Consider the following 13,358-nt stretch of genomic DNA (forward strand, 5'->3'; position numbering starts at 1 on the left):
AAAAAAAAAAAAAAAAAAAAAAAAAAAAAAAAAAAAAAAAAAAAAAGAAGAAGAGGAGGAAGGAATGGAAAAACACAAGGAAATAAACAAGTATAAATTGTACACTAGAATATTGGAGTGGAATACTGGAGTGAAAAGAGAACTTTTCAGGGACTTAAGAAAAGGAGCTTTTTAAAATAGCTGAAATGGGCCGGGTGCGGTGGCTCCAGCCTGTAATCCCAGCACTTTGGGAGGCCGAGATGGGCGGATCACGAGGTCAGGAGATCGAGACCATCCTGGCTAATACGGTGAAACCCCGTCTCTACTAAAAAAATACAAAAAAACAGCTGGGTGAGGTGGCAGGCGCCTGTAGTCCCAGCTACTCGGGAGGCTGAGGCAGGAGAATGGCGTGAACCCGGGAGGCAGAGCTTGCAGTGAGCAGAGATCCGGCCACTGCACTCCAGCCTGGGCGACAGAGTGAGACTCCGTCTCAAAAAAAGAAAAATAAAAAAATAAAAAATAAAATAAAATAGCTGAAATGGTAGATGATGAAGGTATCTTTGGAAACGACATTTAAGAATGACTATAGAATTAAAGCATAATTATAAAGAAATACTTTCTATTTTCCTTTAACTTTATTTTTAAAAGGAAATAAATATTTAAGCAAAATTGAATTTTAATTATTAACTTGAAAAACTATTGAATTATTTTACTAAATTTTATCTCATTTTTCTTACTGGAATTTTCATTTTGACTTTTATTATGGTCATAATCTATTCAGTCTTCTCTAAACTTACTGAATGCTTTTTAAAGTTTATTTTATTATTATCTTTCTCCAACTGTGTTTTACTTTCAAATTATGACTTCTAGATAGCCCTCAATTTGTAGGTGACTTGAAAATCAGTTTGAAAAAATACACCTTTGCCTTGAATTATTCGCCATCTGTAGACGAAATTAAACACAATATGCATAAAAGAATAAGCAATACATAAAGCTTTTAATTCTGAAATTATGTTCCTTAGAAGTCAAAAGCAGCAATTCTACATTGTAATTTTATTTCCCAAACATATTTATTGACATAAAATGATAAAGTCATTAGAATTTTCTCAAAGATTTAAACACAAAGTTTAAAAAATTTGAAAAACACATTAAGTTAAGCCATGTCCATACACTGAAAAGTGGGGCAAATCAAGCAAACACACCATTAATTGTCAAACAGATCTCTCCAAAATAATACCTCAGCTGAAACCAACCTTTCTTTAAAAATCATCCTATTTAATTGACATGAGGATGCACTGTTTGCTCAAAACTTAAATTACAGGTCCTTACAAATGTACCGCTCTGGTGCGGGATGTTGATATATTGGGGGAGGCTATGAATGTGGGGTCATGAGGTATTTAAGAACTCTCTTATTTTCCACTCAGTTTGGCTGTTAACCTAAAACTGCTCTAAAAAATAAAGTTAACTAAAAAAATAAAAATAAAAAACAGAGCCAAGCAAATAACAGGACTGGTCAAAATACAATTCTAGAAACCTGGGTTGACAATAACAACAAAACCATGGCCAGGGATGCATATTCTGAAATGTGTAGAAATGTTAAGGATAAAGTAATTTTTAAACTTCTATTATAATACTTTCCATTAAAATATGTTGTGAATAATTCTTAACCTTAAGAAAAAAATGGTAGATCTATGAAGCATTAGAGAATCCTAAAATACATTCTAGAATAGCTTTAAAATATTTTAAAATGTAAATAATTAAAACTTTTCAAAATTCATTTTAAAAACACTACAGTGTGAGATTGGGCTGTAAAGAAAATGGAAAGATTCTTCTGTTACTGATAATAAAGGAGAATAAATGTCTACTAATTGCTCTAATTTAATGTATTTGCTGGCTGTGTAATAATTTTTGGTGACTCAGATATGCAAACACACCAGTACATTCACATGGCTTAATTACGTATATTCTTTCATGGTAAAGGGAGATGGAAAAAAAAAAAAAAAGCAAAAAGCAAAGTTTTACTTGGCTCCTTCCATGAGAAAACCTCATTCACTCCTTTCCCCCTTCTATCCAGAAAAGACAGAAAGAGGAGAAATTAGGAGAAATGCAATAATAAATAAAGACAAATAAGTAAAAGAAAAGGGAAGAGCTCCAACAGAAAAAAAAAAAAGGGGCCAATTGCTTTCTGCTTTCCAAAACTAGGAAAACGAAGAGGCAAGGAGAAAGAGAAAAAAAAAAAGAATATTTCTTAAAGTTCATGGTTCTTGTCCCTTCTCCTTTCCCAACCCTCATGACCACTGGCTTAGGGTGGGATATTCTTTGTTTCTACTGTATAATAGATACAGTTGAGGGTTTGGGAAGAAATTCGTCCTACTGTGAGAGTTGGTGTGGTGAGAGAATAGTAGGGATATTAGTGGGTAGAATGGGAAACACATTTAGAGTTCCATTAAATATAGAAACTCTAAATGTATTTTCACACAGCCATGAACTGAACTTACATTCTATAGTCCTATGTTTCAGAAATATTATGAGATAAAAAGGCTGCTGTGGCTCACTCTGGGATCTACAAGCCCTTTAATATTGTTTCTAAAGAAATGTATAAACAAATTTTGTTTTGATTTATATATAAATATTAACAATAGAATTTATATATTAATACAATTAAATTTAAAAATCTATAATTTGAGAAACTTGTAATTTATATATAAACAAAATTAAATTTAATAATCTATTTATAATTTGAGAATTGTCTATATATCTAAGAAGTACCGCAAAGGTATCTACTTTCCCCACAGGAAGCCAGTACCTGTTAGAGAGCCTAGAAGTAGGAAGCAGGACCATGAGGATGGAAAATAGAAACCTTTTAAATTCAGCCGAACATGGTAACTTTACTGCTCTAAAAGGGACAGCCAAGACTACCCTAAAAAGTGAGAAGACTGCAACCTACCTGTAGAGGCAAATAAGAAGGACTTAGGAGTATTTTAGAGTCCACTGGATAAAAGAAATTCACACTAAAGAAGAGTGATGAACAAGGCTAAGCTGTATTCTGTATCTGTTCCATGCATGTGACTTACTTTTTATAGTTCGTTCACTTCTATATTCTCATCTGTGATTTTATTGTTATAATAAACAGGAGTTTCCCAAGTGTTAGAATTGTGAAGAGGGGCAGGTGATAAGAATACTACTTTAACAAGGGTACAATCCTAAGACAGAGTGCTAACCCCTCAAGTGGCAGCCAAAATGGAATCTGGAAGATATGTAAGAATCTGCTAGATACAATACATTCAAGCAGTCTTTTCTCTTGTTTTGTAATTTTTTTCCTATAAAACATTTCTGGGAAATGGCTTCCATTTTATTGCAGGGTACAAACCTCCTTGTTTAAATGTATGCCTGGACATGCACACATACTCTCTCTCATACACACGCACATGCACAAATACAAGGGAGCATCAATATTTCACATTTTTAACTGCAGGACCTACATTTCTCTCCCTAATTCCCAATATGTCTACCTAAATAGCAAGAAGGAAAGTGGAAAAGAAATTAAAATTCATTCTTGTGCTTCCTGTAGCAGTAGCTCGGGAGCACTTATAGCCACAGTAACCACTATGATCTGCTTCCTTGCCTCCATGCCTGTTTTCACACATTAATGCCAAAACAGAAAAACCAATCTCAGGGTAAACCATATCTAATTAAATGACTTTCTACCTGTAATCCAGACCCATTCAGTAGCATAATTTTCACTGAAGAAGCTTAGACTGTATGTTAAACTTAGAAGTATGTTTAGACTGTATGTTTTAAATGGTGGCATAATGTGCCTTGCTATTGGCAGACATCACCACCTCTTTTATGGTTTCCTATGGAACTTTCAAGAATTGCCACACTTTAAAAACACCAAAAATGATCACTAGGTAAGCTGGATAATCATTATTCTTTTTTGACATACAATCACCTAGATTCTTTAAGTGAAAACAATGGCAACTGTTCTCATCATCAACTTTCTAGTTTACCATAAATAGCTCCATTCTTCTCCGCCTTTCCCATTTTCTCTATAGAAACCACAACACAACTGGAACTAAATATACCAAAAGGAACTACTATTTTCACCTCAGTTTACAGGAAGAAGAAAACAGAGAATGGATTTTGTTTTACTTCTAATATAGATGTTTGCTTAGGGTAAAGAAGTAGCTTTGTGCTTCTCACCATGGTTACCTTCTGAGGAAGGTGATAATTTCCTTCTTAGACTGGTTGTTGACACTACAATAACGTCTAGATAGGAGGGAAGTTATAAAAAGAATACGAAATTAAATAAAGAATAATAAATTAAAAGACAAGGGAGGGAAATGGGAAAGCATTGAAAAAGCCATAATGAATGAAATTGACTTCCAGTAAAATTTTAAAATAATAAAATGAAGCAGACAAGAAGGGATATATATATACACACACACATACACAGAATCTTGGAAGAAAATTAACTTCAAGAAAATACAAATAACTAGTGTTGCATCAATACTATGGCATTCTTTACCAGAAAGTCCAGACAAAGTGTTTAAAGTCCCTATTAGTTGTTCTACTTCAATATGTAAATTCACTTGCTTAAGAGTTGATTGAGAAATCAGAAATATTAAGGAATATTTGCAAATACTTTTGAATACAAGCCCAAAACGTATGAGTAATTTTAAAATGCATTTTTCTTATTCTCCTACTGAAATAACAATTTAAAATGAATACGATTTTAAATAAATTTTCATTCATATGTGTAACATAAGGGGCTCCATTTTTCTTATTGCCTATTGCTCCTAGATAATAAATTAGGAGTTAAGGGCAACTCCACAGCTCTTTCTTCCAGACTACTATTTACTGAAGTTAGAAGTTATAGCACCGTAAGTACAGTGAAAAATGTAAAGAAATCAACAATGGTTTGACTTGAAGAGTTACGTATTTCTTACCATGTCTTTTCCACCTATGACCCCTTATTGACATGCTGGTTACTGCATTTCTTGATATTCTAGAGGAAGTTGGTGTGATTTCAACTTGAATACACCTTGTACCTTCCTTATTAGATTTCATGGGACCATGAGGCAATGAAGCCTTTATTGCATTAGCAACCTAAGAAGAAAAAATATAGTTTAAGATCAACATGAGCAGATGTATTATCTTACCCTTAGATAAAACATGATGCTAAACAGGTTTATACAAAGATGCTCTTCCCAAGCATTTTAAAAGATGATACAGAAATCCTCTAAGATAAGAACAGGAGGCTCAGAGGGAAATTCATGGTTTAAAAAATATGTAAATGATAAAGTTAAAAATTTCAAAATATTCAGTTAGATTTCCAAATGCCTAATGTTAATTAATAAATGCAGCTAAAGTATGTTAAGGAGAACAATTCTTATAAGTTAAAAAGACTGTTAGGTGTCTAGGAAGTCGGTCTAATAAAAATTTTCATTTTGGCCGGGTGCAGTGGCTCACACCTGTAATGCCAGCACTTTGGGAGGCCAAGGCGGGCTGATTACCTGAGGTCGGGAGTTTGAGATCAGCCTGACCAACATGAATAAATCCCATCTCAACTAAAAATACAAAAAATTAGCTGGGCATGGTGGCGTGTGCCTGTAATCCCAGCTACTTGGGAAGCTGAGGCAGGAGAATTGCTTGAACCTGGGAGGTGGAGGATGTGGTGAGCCGAGATCATGCCGTTGCACTCCAGCCTGGGCAACATGAGCAAAATTCTGTCTCAAAGAAAATTTTTAAAAAAAATTTATTTGTTATTTTTCTAAGTTATAAAACTTCCATGTATAACAAGAGCATGAATATACTGAGTATTAATGACATATTAATGAACTATGAATGGCTCTCTCAATTTATAGTTCTAAATTGAGAAATCTTAAATTATAAAATTTACATAAATAAGTCAGGCACCTACCAGCAATGGCTCTGGATATAATTCTAGCTGGGCTCTGTATATAATATCATCCAGTGCTTTTTGAGCAAGATCCCATTCTCCATTATAACTATAAAATTAGATGAATTAAACAAAGAAATTATAATTATTTATAACTGAACAAAATACAAAGAGAAATTATCTTTACTGAAGAAAATAAAAGATCATATTAGCACATTGCTTAACATTCTACTCCTCTTAAAATGTATTTTAAATCTTTGAATTCCTTCGAATTGCATCTAAATGCCTATTAATAGCAAAGAAAATTTTATAGATCTACATTTCTTCTCTAAAGAACATGACTATAGAACAGAAATTAAAAAAAGCTAAGGCAATTTCAAAGCATTTTATACTTTCAAAGCAAATCAGGGAATAATAAATTATATACCTTAGAATAATGTTCAGAACACTTTATGGCCAAATTACTCTGTAACTCCCACAGTTTTTAATGAGAACATACAACTAATGTGGCTTGCAGTATCCTGAGTAGTTATTTCTTTGCATTTTGATAGTCACTTAGAAGTGTATTTGCTACATGTTGCAAATAGCAGAGCAACATGAGGGAAAAAGTATGTGTGCATGTGTGTGTGAGTGTATGTGTGTGTGTGTGTGTATGCATAATTTTCAAAGATACGCCAAACCCTTCCTAAAATCAGCTAAATTACAAAATGAACAGAGATATAGTGGCTTGATCAACTGACAACAAAATAAAGAGGTATACATTACATCAAGAGTGCAAGCAAGGCCTAAAAACTAGCAAGAATATTATTCCCACCATAAAAACAAGATAAAGCCAGATAATCTATAAAATTATAAATTCTCATGAATCCATCAAAGAGCCGAGGTCACAAGGGCATCCACGTAGCCGGAACCCCAAGGACGGACAGGTGCCTCTAAGGAGAGATGGGCCACAATACAAGCAGGTAAGAAACATTTAGCTAATCTTCTTAACAAATTCCTAGAAGCCAAATTGCTAAAAGGTACCTCATGGGCTAGCAGGAGAGTGTAGGATCTCCAAAAGCACATACAAGTGGCAGCTTGTGTCCACCACAGGCTTCTCCATAAATCTCCTTTAGGCACTCACAAGAAAAACTAGAAACAGGGCAGGTCAGAGAAAACTGCCCTTGATGGTATAGGCCTCAAGGAAAAGAGTAACCTCTCCGTGAGAAAAGTACAAAGACCCAGCCAGATGCTTTTATCACCTGGAACAAAAATGTTAAAGCCTTTGGGGAAAGAGCAGCAAACCCTTTCACCCCCCAGGATACAAGTGAAGACCAATTTGGCTCTGAGGGTAAGAAAAAAAAAAGCAAAAAAACCTCTTATTCTATGCTGAGATAAGTAGAGGTGTCATCACTGAAGAAGGGGCAGGACCGCTGAGAAACTCCCATCCCTGAGATGCAGGGACATGGGATCAGCCTAAAACTGAGGCTGGACCAGGACAACAGAGAACATTACCTCCCCCATTTCCACGCGTTCCCCTCCAAGCCACCACCCCCAACCACCATCAGGGTAGTGCACACCCAAAACCAAGCAACAGAACTCTATTGCTGGAGGCAGGGGTGAGAACATGGCGAGAAATCTATCTGCAGTGTAGGCATACAGGGAATGCTGAAAGCTGAGGAGGAAGCAGAAGTATTAACAAACACCCTCCAACAATCCAGCTCTCCACCTAAGTACCAGGTAGCACTAGAGGAATTTGAAGTAGATGGTGCCCTGAGGGTAACCATAACAACAAAACCCAATCCTAGTTCACTTCTGCCTATAATAATTCCACTAGCAGCCTAGAAGAGGCATGCCCATTTCCTGTCATAAACAATATTTACCTCAGTCTCTACTGTCTTACTGCTGAACAAAATCATGATCAAAAATTACAAGGCACACAAAAGGCAAAACAAACAAGACCAACTCTGTCAAGAGATAAAGCAAGCAGTAGAACTAAATTCATAGATGACCTAAATGTTGAAGTCATTTGGGAAATTAAAATAACTATGACTAATATACTAAAGGCTCTAGTGGAAAAGATGGACAACATGCATGAACAAATGAAGATTTCAGCAAAGAGATGGGAACTACAAGAAAGAGTCTAATGAAATGGTTAGAAATAAAACACAGTAACAGAGATGAAGAATGCCTTCAGTGGTCTCCTTTCTAGACTTGACCTAGTCAAGGAAAAAAATCAGTAAACTTGAAGATATATCCAACAGAAACTACTCAAACTGAAACACAAAGAAAAAAGATAAAATAAAGTAGATCAGAGCATCCAAGAACTGTGGGACAATATTAATGGTCTAACACAGGGGTCAGAAAATTTTTTCTTAATGGGCCAGACAACAAGTATTTTAGGCCTGTGGGCCATACAGTCTCAACTATTCAACTCTGCCATTGCAACACAAAAGCAGCCATAGACAATACATAAACAAACAAGCATGACTGTGTTGCAAAAACTTGACAAAAACAGGCATCAGGCCAGATTGGGTCCAGAGACGATAAATTCTGCCTTTAAGAAGTTTATCAATTCTGCCTTCAAAAAGTTTATATTGTACTAGAGAAAATTAAAAGTATCAACTAAATATAATGCAAAGTAAATGAGACATGTATAATAAGAGAATTATAAAGTAAAGGATAGGGTTCAAAGAAAAATACTAGTACCCAAGTCACTAGGTAAGACTGAGACTGAGCACCAATACTAGAAACTAATAGAAAGCTAATAATAAACTATTTCTAATCAAAGAGGCTCTGAAATGTTTTTTAAGAGCTAAAGTTTCTGGCAATGGAAAAAGATATTTCTTGAGGAAAAAAAGGTATTTGGAAATTATAGCAAAAAAAAATGAAGAAAGAGACTATGAATATATTTAAGTGTTACTAATTTTCATTCCGTCCTTGAATTTAAGAAAGATGGTAAGTGTTTTATAAATAGTTTTATTTAAGATACTCGTTCATATTCTTTCACAAAAAGTATGTAAATCACTTATCTATTGACATTATAATATAGTGACAATAGATTAACAGACTATAATTTTCTAAAGAAATTAAAGGTTTACTTTGCATATGATGAGATACTTACAAGGCAAAATAAATCCCTGTTAACATTTGCACCATGAATCCTGAAGAAACTGGTATCCTGCTACTTATACCTTTGTATTTTCTTACATGTTGTCTAGGATATCCACAAACACAGATTCTAGAAAACCAAAATAAATGTATTTGTAAAATTGGTAAAATTTAGGTAAGTTATTTTAACATTTATAAGCCAACAATGTACTAGGTACACTTTCATAACAAACCTAATATTTATGAAACAAAGAATCTTTCCAAACAGAACATTTGTCTGTAATATATTCCTGAGTAAGTTATACCAGGAAAAAACATACAAAGTTGAGGTATGTAGATACATAGAGTAAGTGAACCAGATTCACTCACTGGTTAGTTCACTAATTTTGGTCAATCAATTATCAATGATTTTTGGGTACCGCTAAACCTATTACATGAAACTTGGCACTGTCCAGGCTCAGTGGCTCACGCCTGTAATCTCAACACTTTGGGAGGCCAAAGCAGATGGATCACCTAGGCCAGGAGTTTGAGACCAGCCTGGCCAATATGGTAAAACCCCATCTCTAGTAAAAATACAAAATATTAGCCGGGTGTGGTGGCATGTGCCTGTAGTCCCAGCTACTAGGGAGGCTGAGGCAGCACAATCACTTGAACCTGGGAGGTGGAGGTTGCAATGAGCCAAGATCGAGCCACTGCACTCTAGCATGGGTGGACAGAGTGAGATTCCATCTCAAAAAAAAAAAAAGAAAGAAAGAAAGAAAAAAGAAACTTGGCACTGTCATTAATAGATGTGTGGTATGATCCACAATTCCTGATAAAGTTCTTGACACAAACTGCAGGATCCAAAAAAAAACTATAAATTAGACTCAAGTCTCATACAGTATACCATAATAAACTTCAGATAGATTATAACTGTTAATGTTTAAAAACCACAACGGACATAAAACATAGGCAAATAGATACATACTCTTTGCATGCTACCTAAACATGACACCAAAGGTAGAACCCTAAAGAAAGATCAATAGATTTTACCATTTTTTTTCAAGAAACTACCATAAACAAAATGACATGTAAATAAATATTTATTTCATGGCACATGTATACCTATGTAACAAACCTGCACGTTCAGCACATGTATCCCAGAACTTAAAGTAAAAAAAATAAAAAAATAAAAAAAGACATGGAAACTAAAAATAAAAAACAAAGAAATATTTATTTATTATTATTAGCGTTTTAGAGTCAAGGTCTTGCTGTGTGCCTAGGCTGGAGTGTAGTGGCACGATCACGGCTCACTGCAGCCTTGAACTTCTGGGTTCCAGCAATCCTCCCATCTCAGCCTCCCAAGCACAGGTGCATGTCACCACACCTAGCTGCTTAAAAAAATATTTTTTTTTGAGATGGGGTCTTGCTATGTTGTCAGGCTGGTCTTCAACTCCTGATCTCAAATGATCCTCCCATGTCAGCCTCCCAGTTGCTGAGATTACAGGTATCACACTCAGCTCCAGAAATATGTATTATAGTGAGGAATATTTAAGGAGTACCAAAGTTAAGGAGCATTTATTATAAGGAATGCAGATGTAATAGTGGTGATCTGAGATGATACCAACAAGGGAAATACCATAGGGAATGGCAGAATCCCAAGACAGAAGGAACTTGAACACACTGGAAACATGCAAGCAATCTACCTCTTAGACCACCTACCAGCTTGGACTTTTATGTGAGAGAGAAATAAATATCTACTTTATTTAAGTTATCATTGTTTATCTGTGTTAATACAACCAAAGTAATATTTAACCCGGTTAAATACTTCCCAAAGGGGTATGTAGAAGTCTCAGGCTGGCACACCCTTTGCTGGATGTTTTTAATACTGAAACTAGGAGAAGCTCTTTCTACTGAGGTCACTAAAAGTAGACAATGTAAGGGCCTGGCACAGTGGCTCACGCCTGTAATCTTAGCACTTTTGGGAGGCCAAGGCGGATGGATCACAAGGTCAGGTGTTCAAGACCAGCCTGGCCAACATGTCGAAACCCCATTTCTACTAAAAATACAAAAATTGGCCCAGCATGGTGGCATACACCTGTAATCCCAGCTACTCAGGAGGCTGAGGCAGGAGAATCACTTGAACCTGGGAGGTGGAGGTTGCGTGAGCCACCGTCTGGCCATCCTGAGGCCAATTCCATGACTGTTCTTCCTAGGTTCAAAAATCTGTTTTTTTGTTTTGTTTTGTTTTGTTTTGTTTTGTTTGGAGATGGAGTCTCACTCTGTTGTCCAGGCTGGAGGGCAGTGGCACAATGACCTCAGCTCACTGCCACCTCCACATCCCAGGTTCAAGTGCTTCTCCTGCCTCAGCCTCCATGTAGAAGGGATTACAGGTGCCCACCACTACATCTGGCTAATTTTTGTATTTTTAGTAGAGGTGGGGTTTTGCCATGTTGGTCAGGCTGGTCTCAAACTCCTGACCTCAAGTGATCCACCCTCCTTGGCCTCCCAAAGTTCTAGGATTACAGGGGTGAGTCACTGCATCCAGCCCCTTTGGTATAATTTAGTTTGATGTAGATATCAGTTGGCTGCCACAGGAAGAGTCCTAAAATTTACAAGGTATCTATGGGACATGTTGACAGAGATAGTTCCTGGATTGAATATACAGGTTTAGGAATCAGGAAGGAAATAGTATAGGGTACAGAACATAGATAAATTATTGTTGTTATTATACAACTTTAAAAAAATATTTGCATGGCTCTAGGATGGTCACTCATCTTTTAAATTCACTTTATGTGAGAATTACAGAGACAGTTCTCTCAAATATCAACACACGTGAAAGATATACAAAGGAAATAAAATTCCAGGTTCTCTCATTTTCTATACTAGCTACTTGTGAAGAAATAAGTGGTCATTTATTAGAGGCTGAAATTAAACATTTATTCAGAAATGCAAATGGTTAATGTTTTATAACTAAGAAAACTAAAACTGGTGATTTTACTTACCAATGAAAGATTTTTTAAAAGTAAAAACCCAATCATTTCCTTTAATCCTAACTCTACTTATCAAATTATAAATCTGAGCTGAAGAGCTCATCTATCATTCATTCATTCAACAGTTATTGAGGCTCTCTCATATGCCAAGCACTTCTAAGCTCTTGTGATACAGCAGTGAACAAAACAAAGTTCCTGACCTCATGAAGTTTCTAGCAGTTGACAGGCTGTATCAAAAGAACAAACAAGGTAATTATAGTGTTATGAGTGCTACAAGGAAATAAACTAGGGTGGGAAAGTGCTACTTTGGGAATGATGGTCACGGAAAGCCTCTCCAACAAGGTACCATTTGAGCTGAGACCCAAAATAGTCTAGTCCTATCCCTCTGCATCATTAACTGGTAATGGCATCTCTTTTCTCTACTCCTTTATTTTGGTACTTAAGAATTCTCTGAATTAAGTTTTTTTTCTGATCCCTATCTTCAAGGATATTGTTTGCCCATATACCCTTCAGTGAACTTAAATGCCAAACAAAACAAAGCAATAAAGCTATATGCCACATGAATTCCTGGCTCCTCTGTTCATCAGGGCTATGTCCTGAAGTTCTCTGATTTCCCTTCACAAATCCAAACATAAGGATATGTCCTTACAAAAGAGCAGCTGAGTGCCAATAACAGCCATGTCTGTATTAAGTTTACTCTGCCAAATTCACAAGGCATGTGAAAATAAAATCCCTTCTGGAAGGTGTATTTGGTCAATATCTTTCTTGGAGAAGTTCTTAGCATCAATTTGTAAGTGAGAAAAACTCTTGCTGTGATTCTCATTCTCTGGTGAGAGACATGTGTTTCATTCTTAGAATTAAAAAAAACTTTTGAGATTGTTAATATAGCCTCAGTTACAAACCATACAATGATTAGGAAGACCCATTCCAGTGAGTTTATTTATTCATGATAGACCAGAACCGAAAGTAGAAAAGAAAGGTTACTATTATCAGATAATATAAATATATTCAGATAATATATTTATATATAAATAAATAATATTATATATAACATAATATTATTATCAGATGGATCTTCAAATCATCAGGCTAGTGAGTAGAAACTTGGCTGAAAAAGGGAAACAGGCCGGGTGTGGTGGTTCATGCTTGTAAACACTTTGGGAGTCTGAGGCCTGCGTATTGCCTGAGCTCAGGAGTTTGAGACCCGCCTGGGCAACATGGCGAAACCTCGTCTCTACTAAAAATACAAACAATTAGCTGGGCATGGTGGCATTTGCCTGTAGTCCCAGCTACTCAGGACGCCGAGGCACAAGAATTGCTTGAGCCTGGGAGGTGGAGGTTACAGTGAGCAGAGATTGTGCTACTGCCCTCCAGCCTGGGTAATAGAGCAAGACCCCATCTCAAAAAAAAAAAAA

The 13,358-nt window shown here is 35.9% G+C and overlaps 1 protein-coding gene across 3 annotated transcripts in view; it reads right to left on the reverse strand.

Moving 5' to 3' along the window:
* HYCC1 (hyccin PI4KA lipid kinase complex subunit 1) overlaps positions 1-13,358 on the reverse strand; it is a 90,023-nt gene that overhangs the window by 54,941 nt on the left and 21,724 nt on the right. For all 3 annotated transcript variants that reach the window (XM_017871564.1, XM_017871562.1, XM_017871563.1), the window contains exons 7-9: positions 8,985-9,101; positions 5,903-5,990; positions 4,929-5,088 (exon numbers count right to left, since the gene is read on the reverse strand). In XM_017871564.1, coding sequence (XP_017727053.1) covers positions 4,929-5,088; positions 5,903-5,990; positions 8,985-9,101 — 365 coding nt within the window. The remainder of the gene's footprint in view (positions 1-4,928; positions 5,089-5,902; positions 5,991-8,984; positions 9,102-13,358) is intronic.

Source organism: Rhinopithecus bieti, unplaced genomic scaffold, assembly GCF_001698545.2.
Source record: "Rhinopithecus bieti isolate Rb0 unplaced genomic scaffold, ASM169854v2 scaffold_5882, whole genome shotgun sequence".
Classification (NCBI taxonomy): domain Eukaryota; kingdom Metazoa; phylum Chordata; class Mammalia; order Primates; family Cercopithecidae; genus Rhinopithecus; species Rhinopithecus bieti.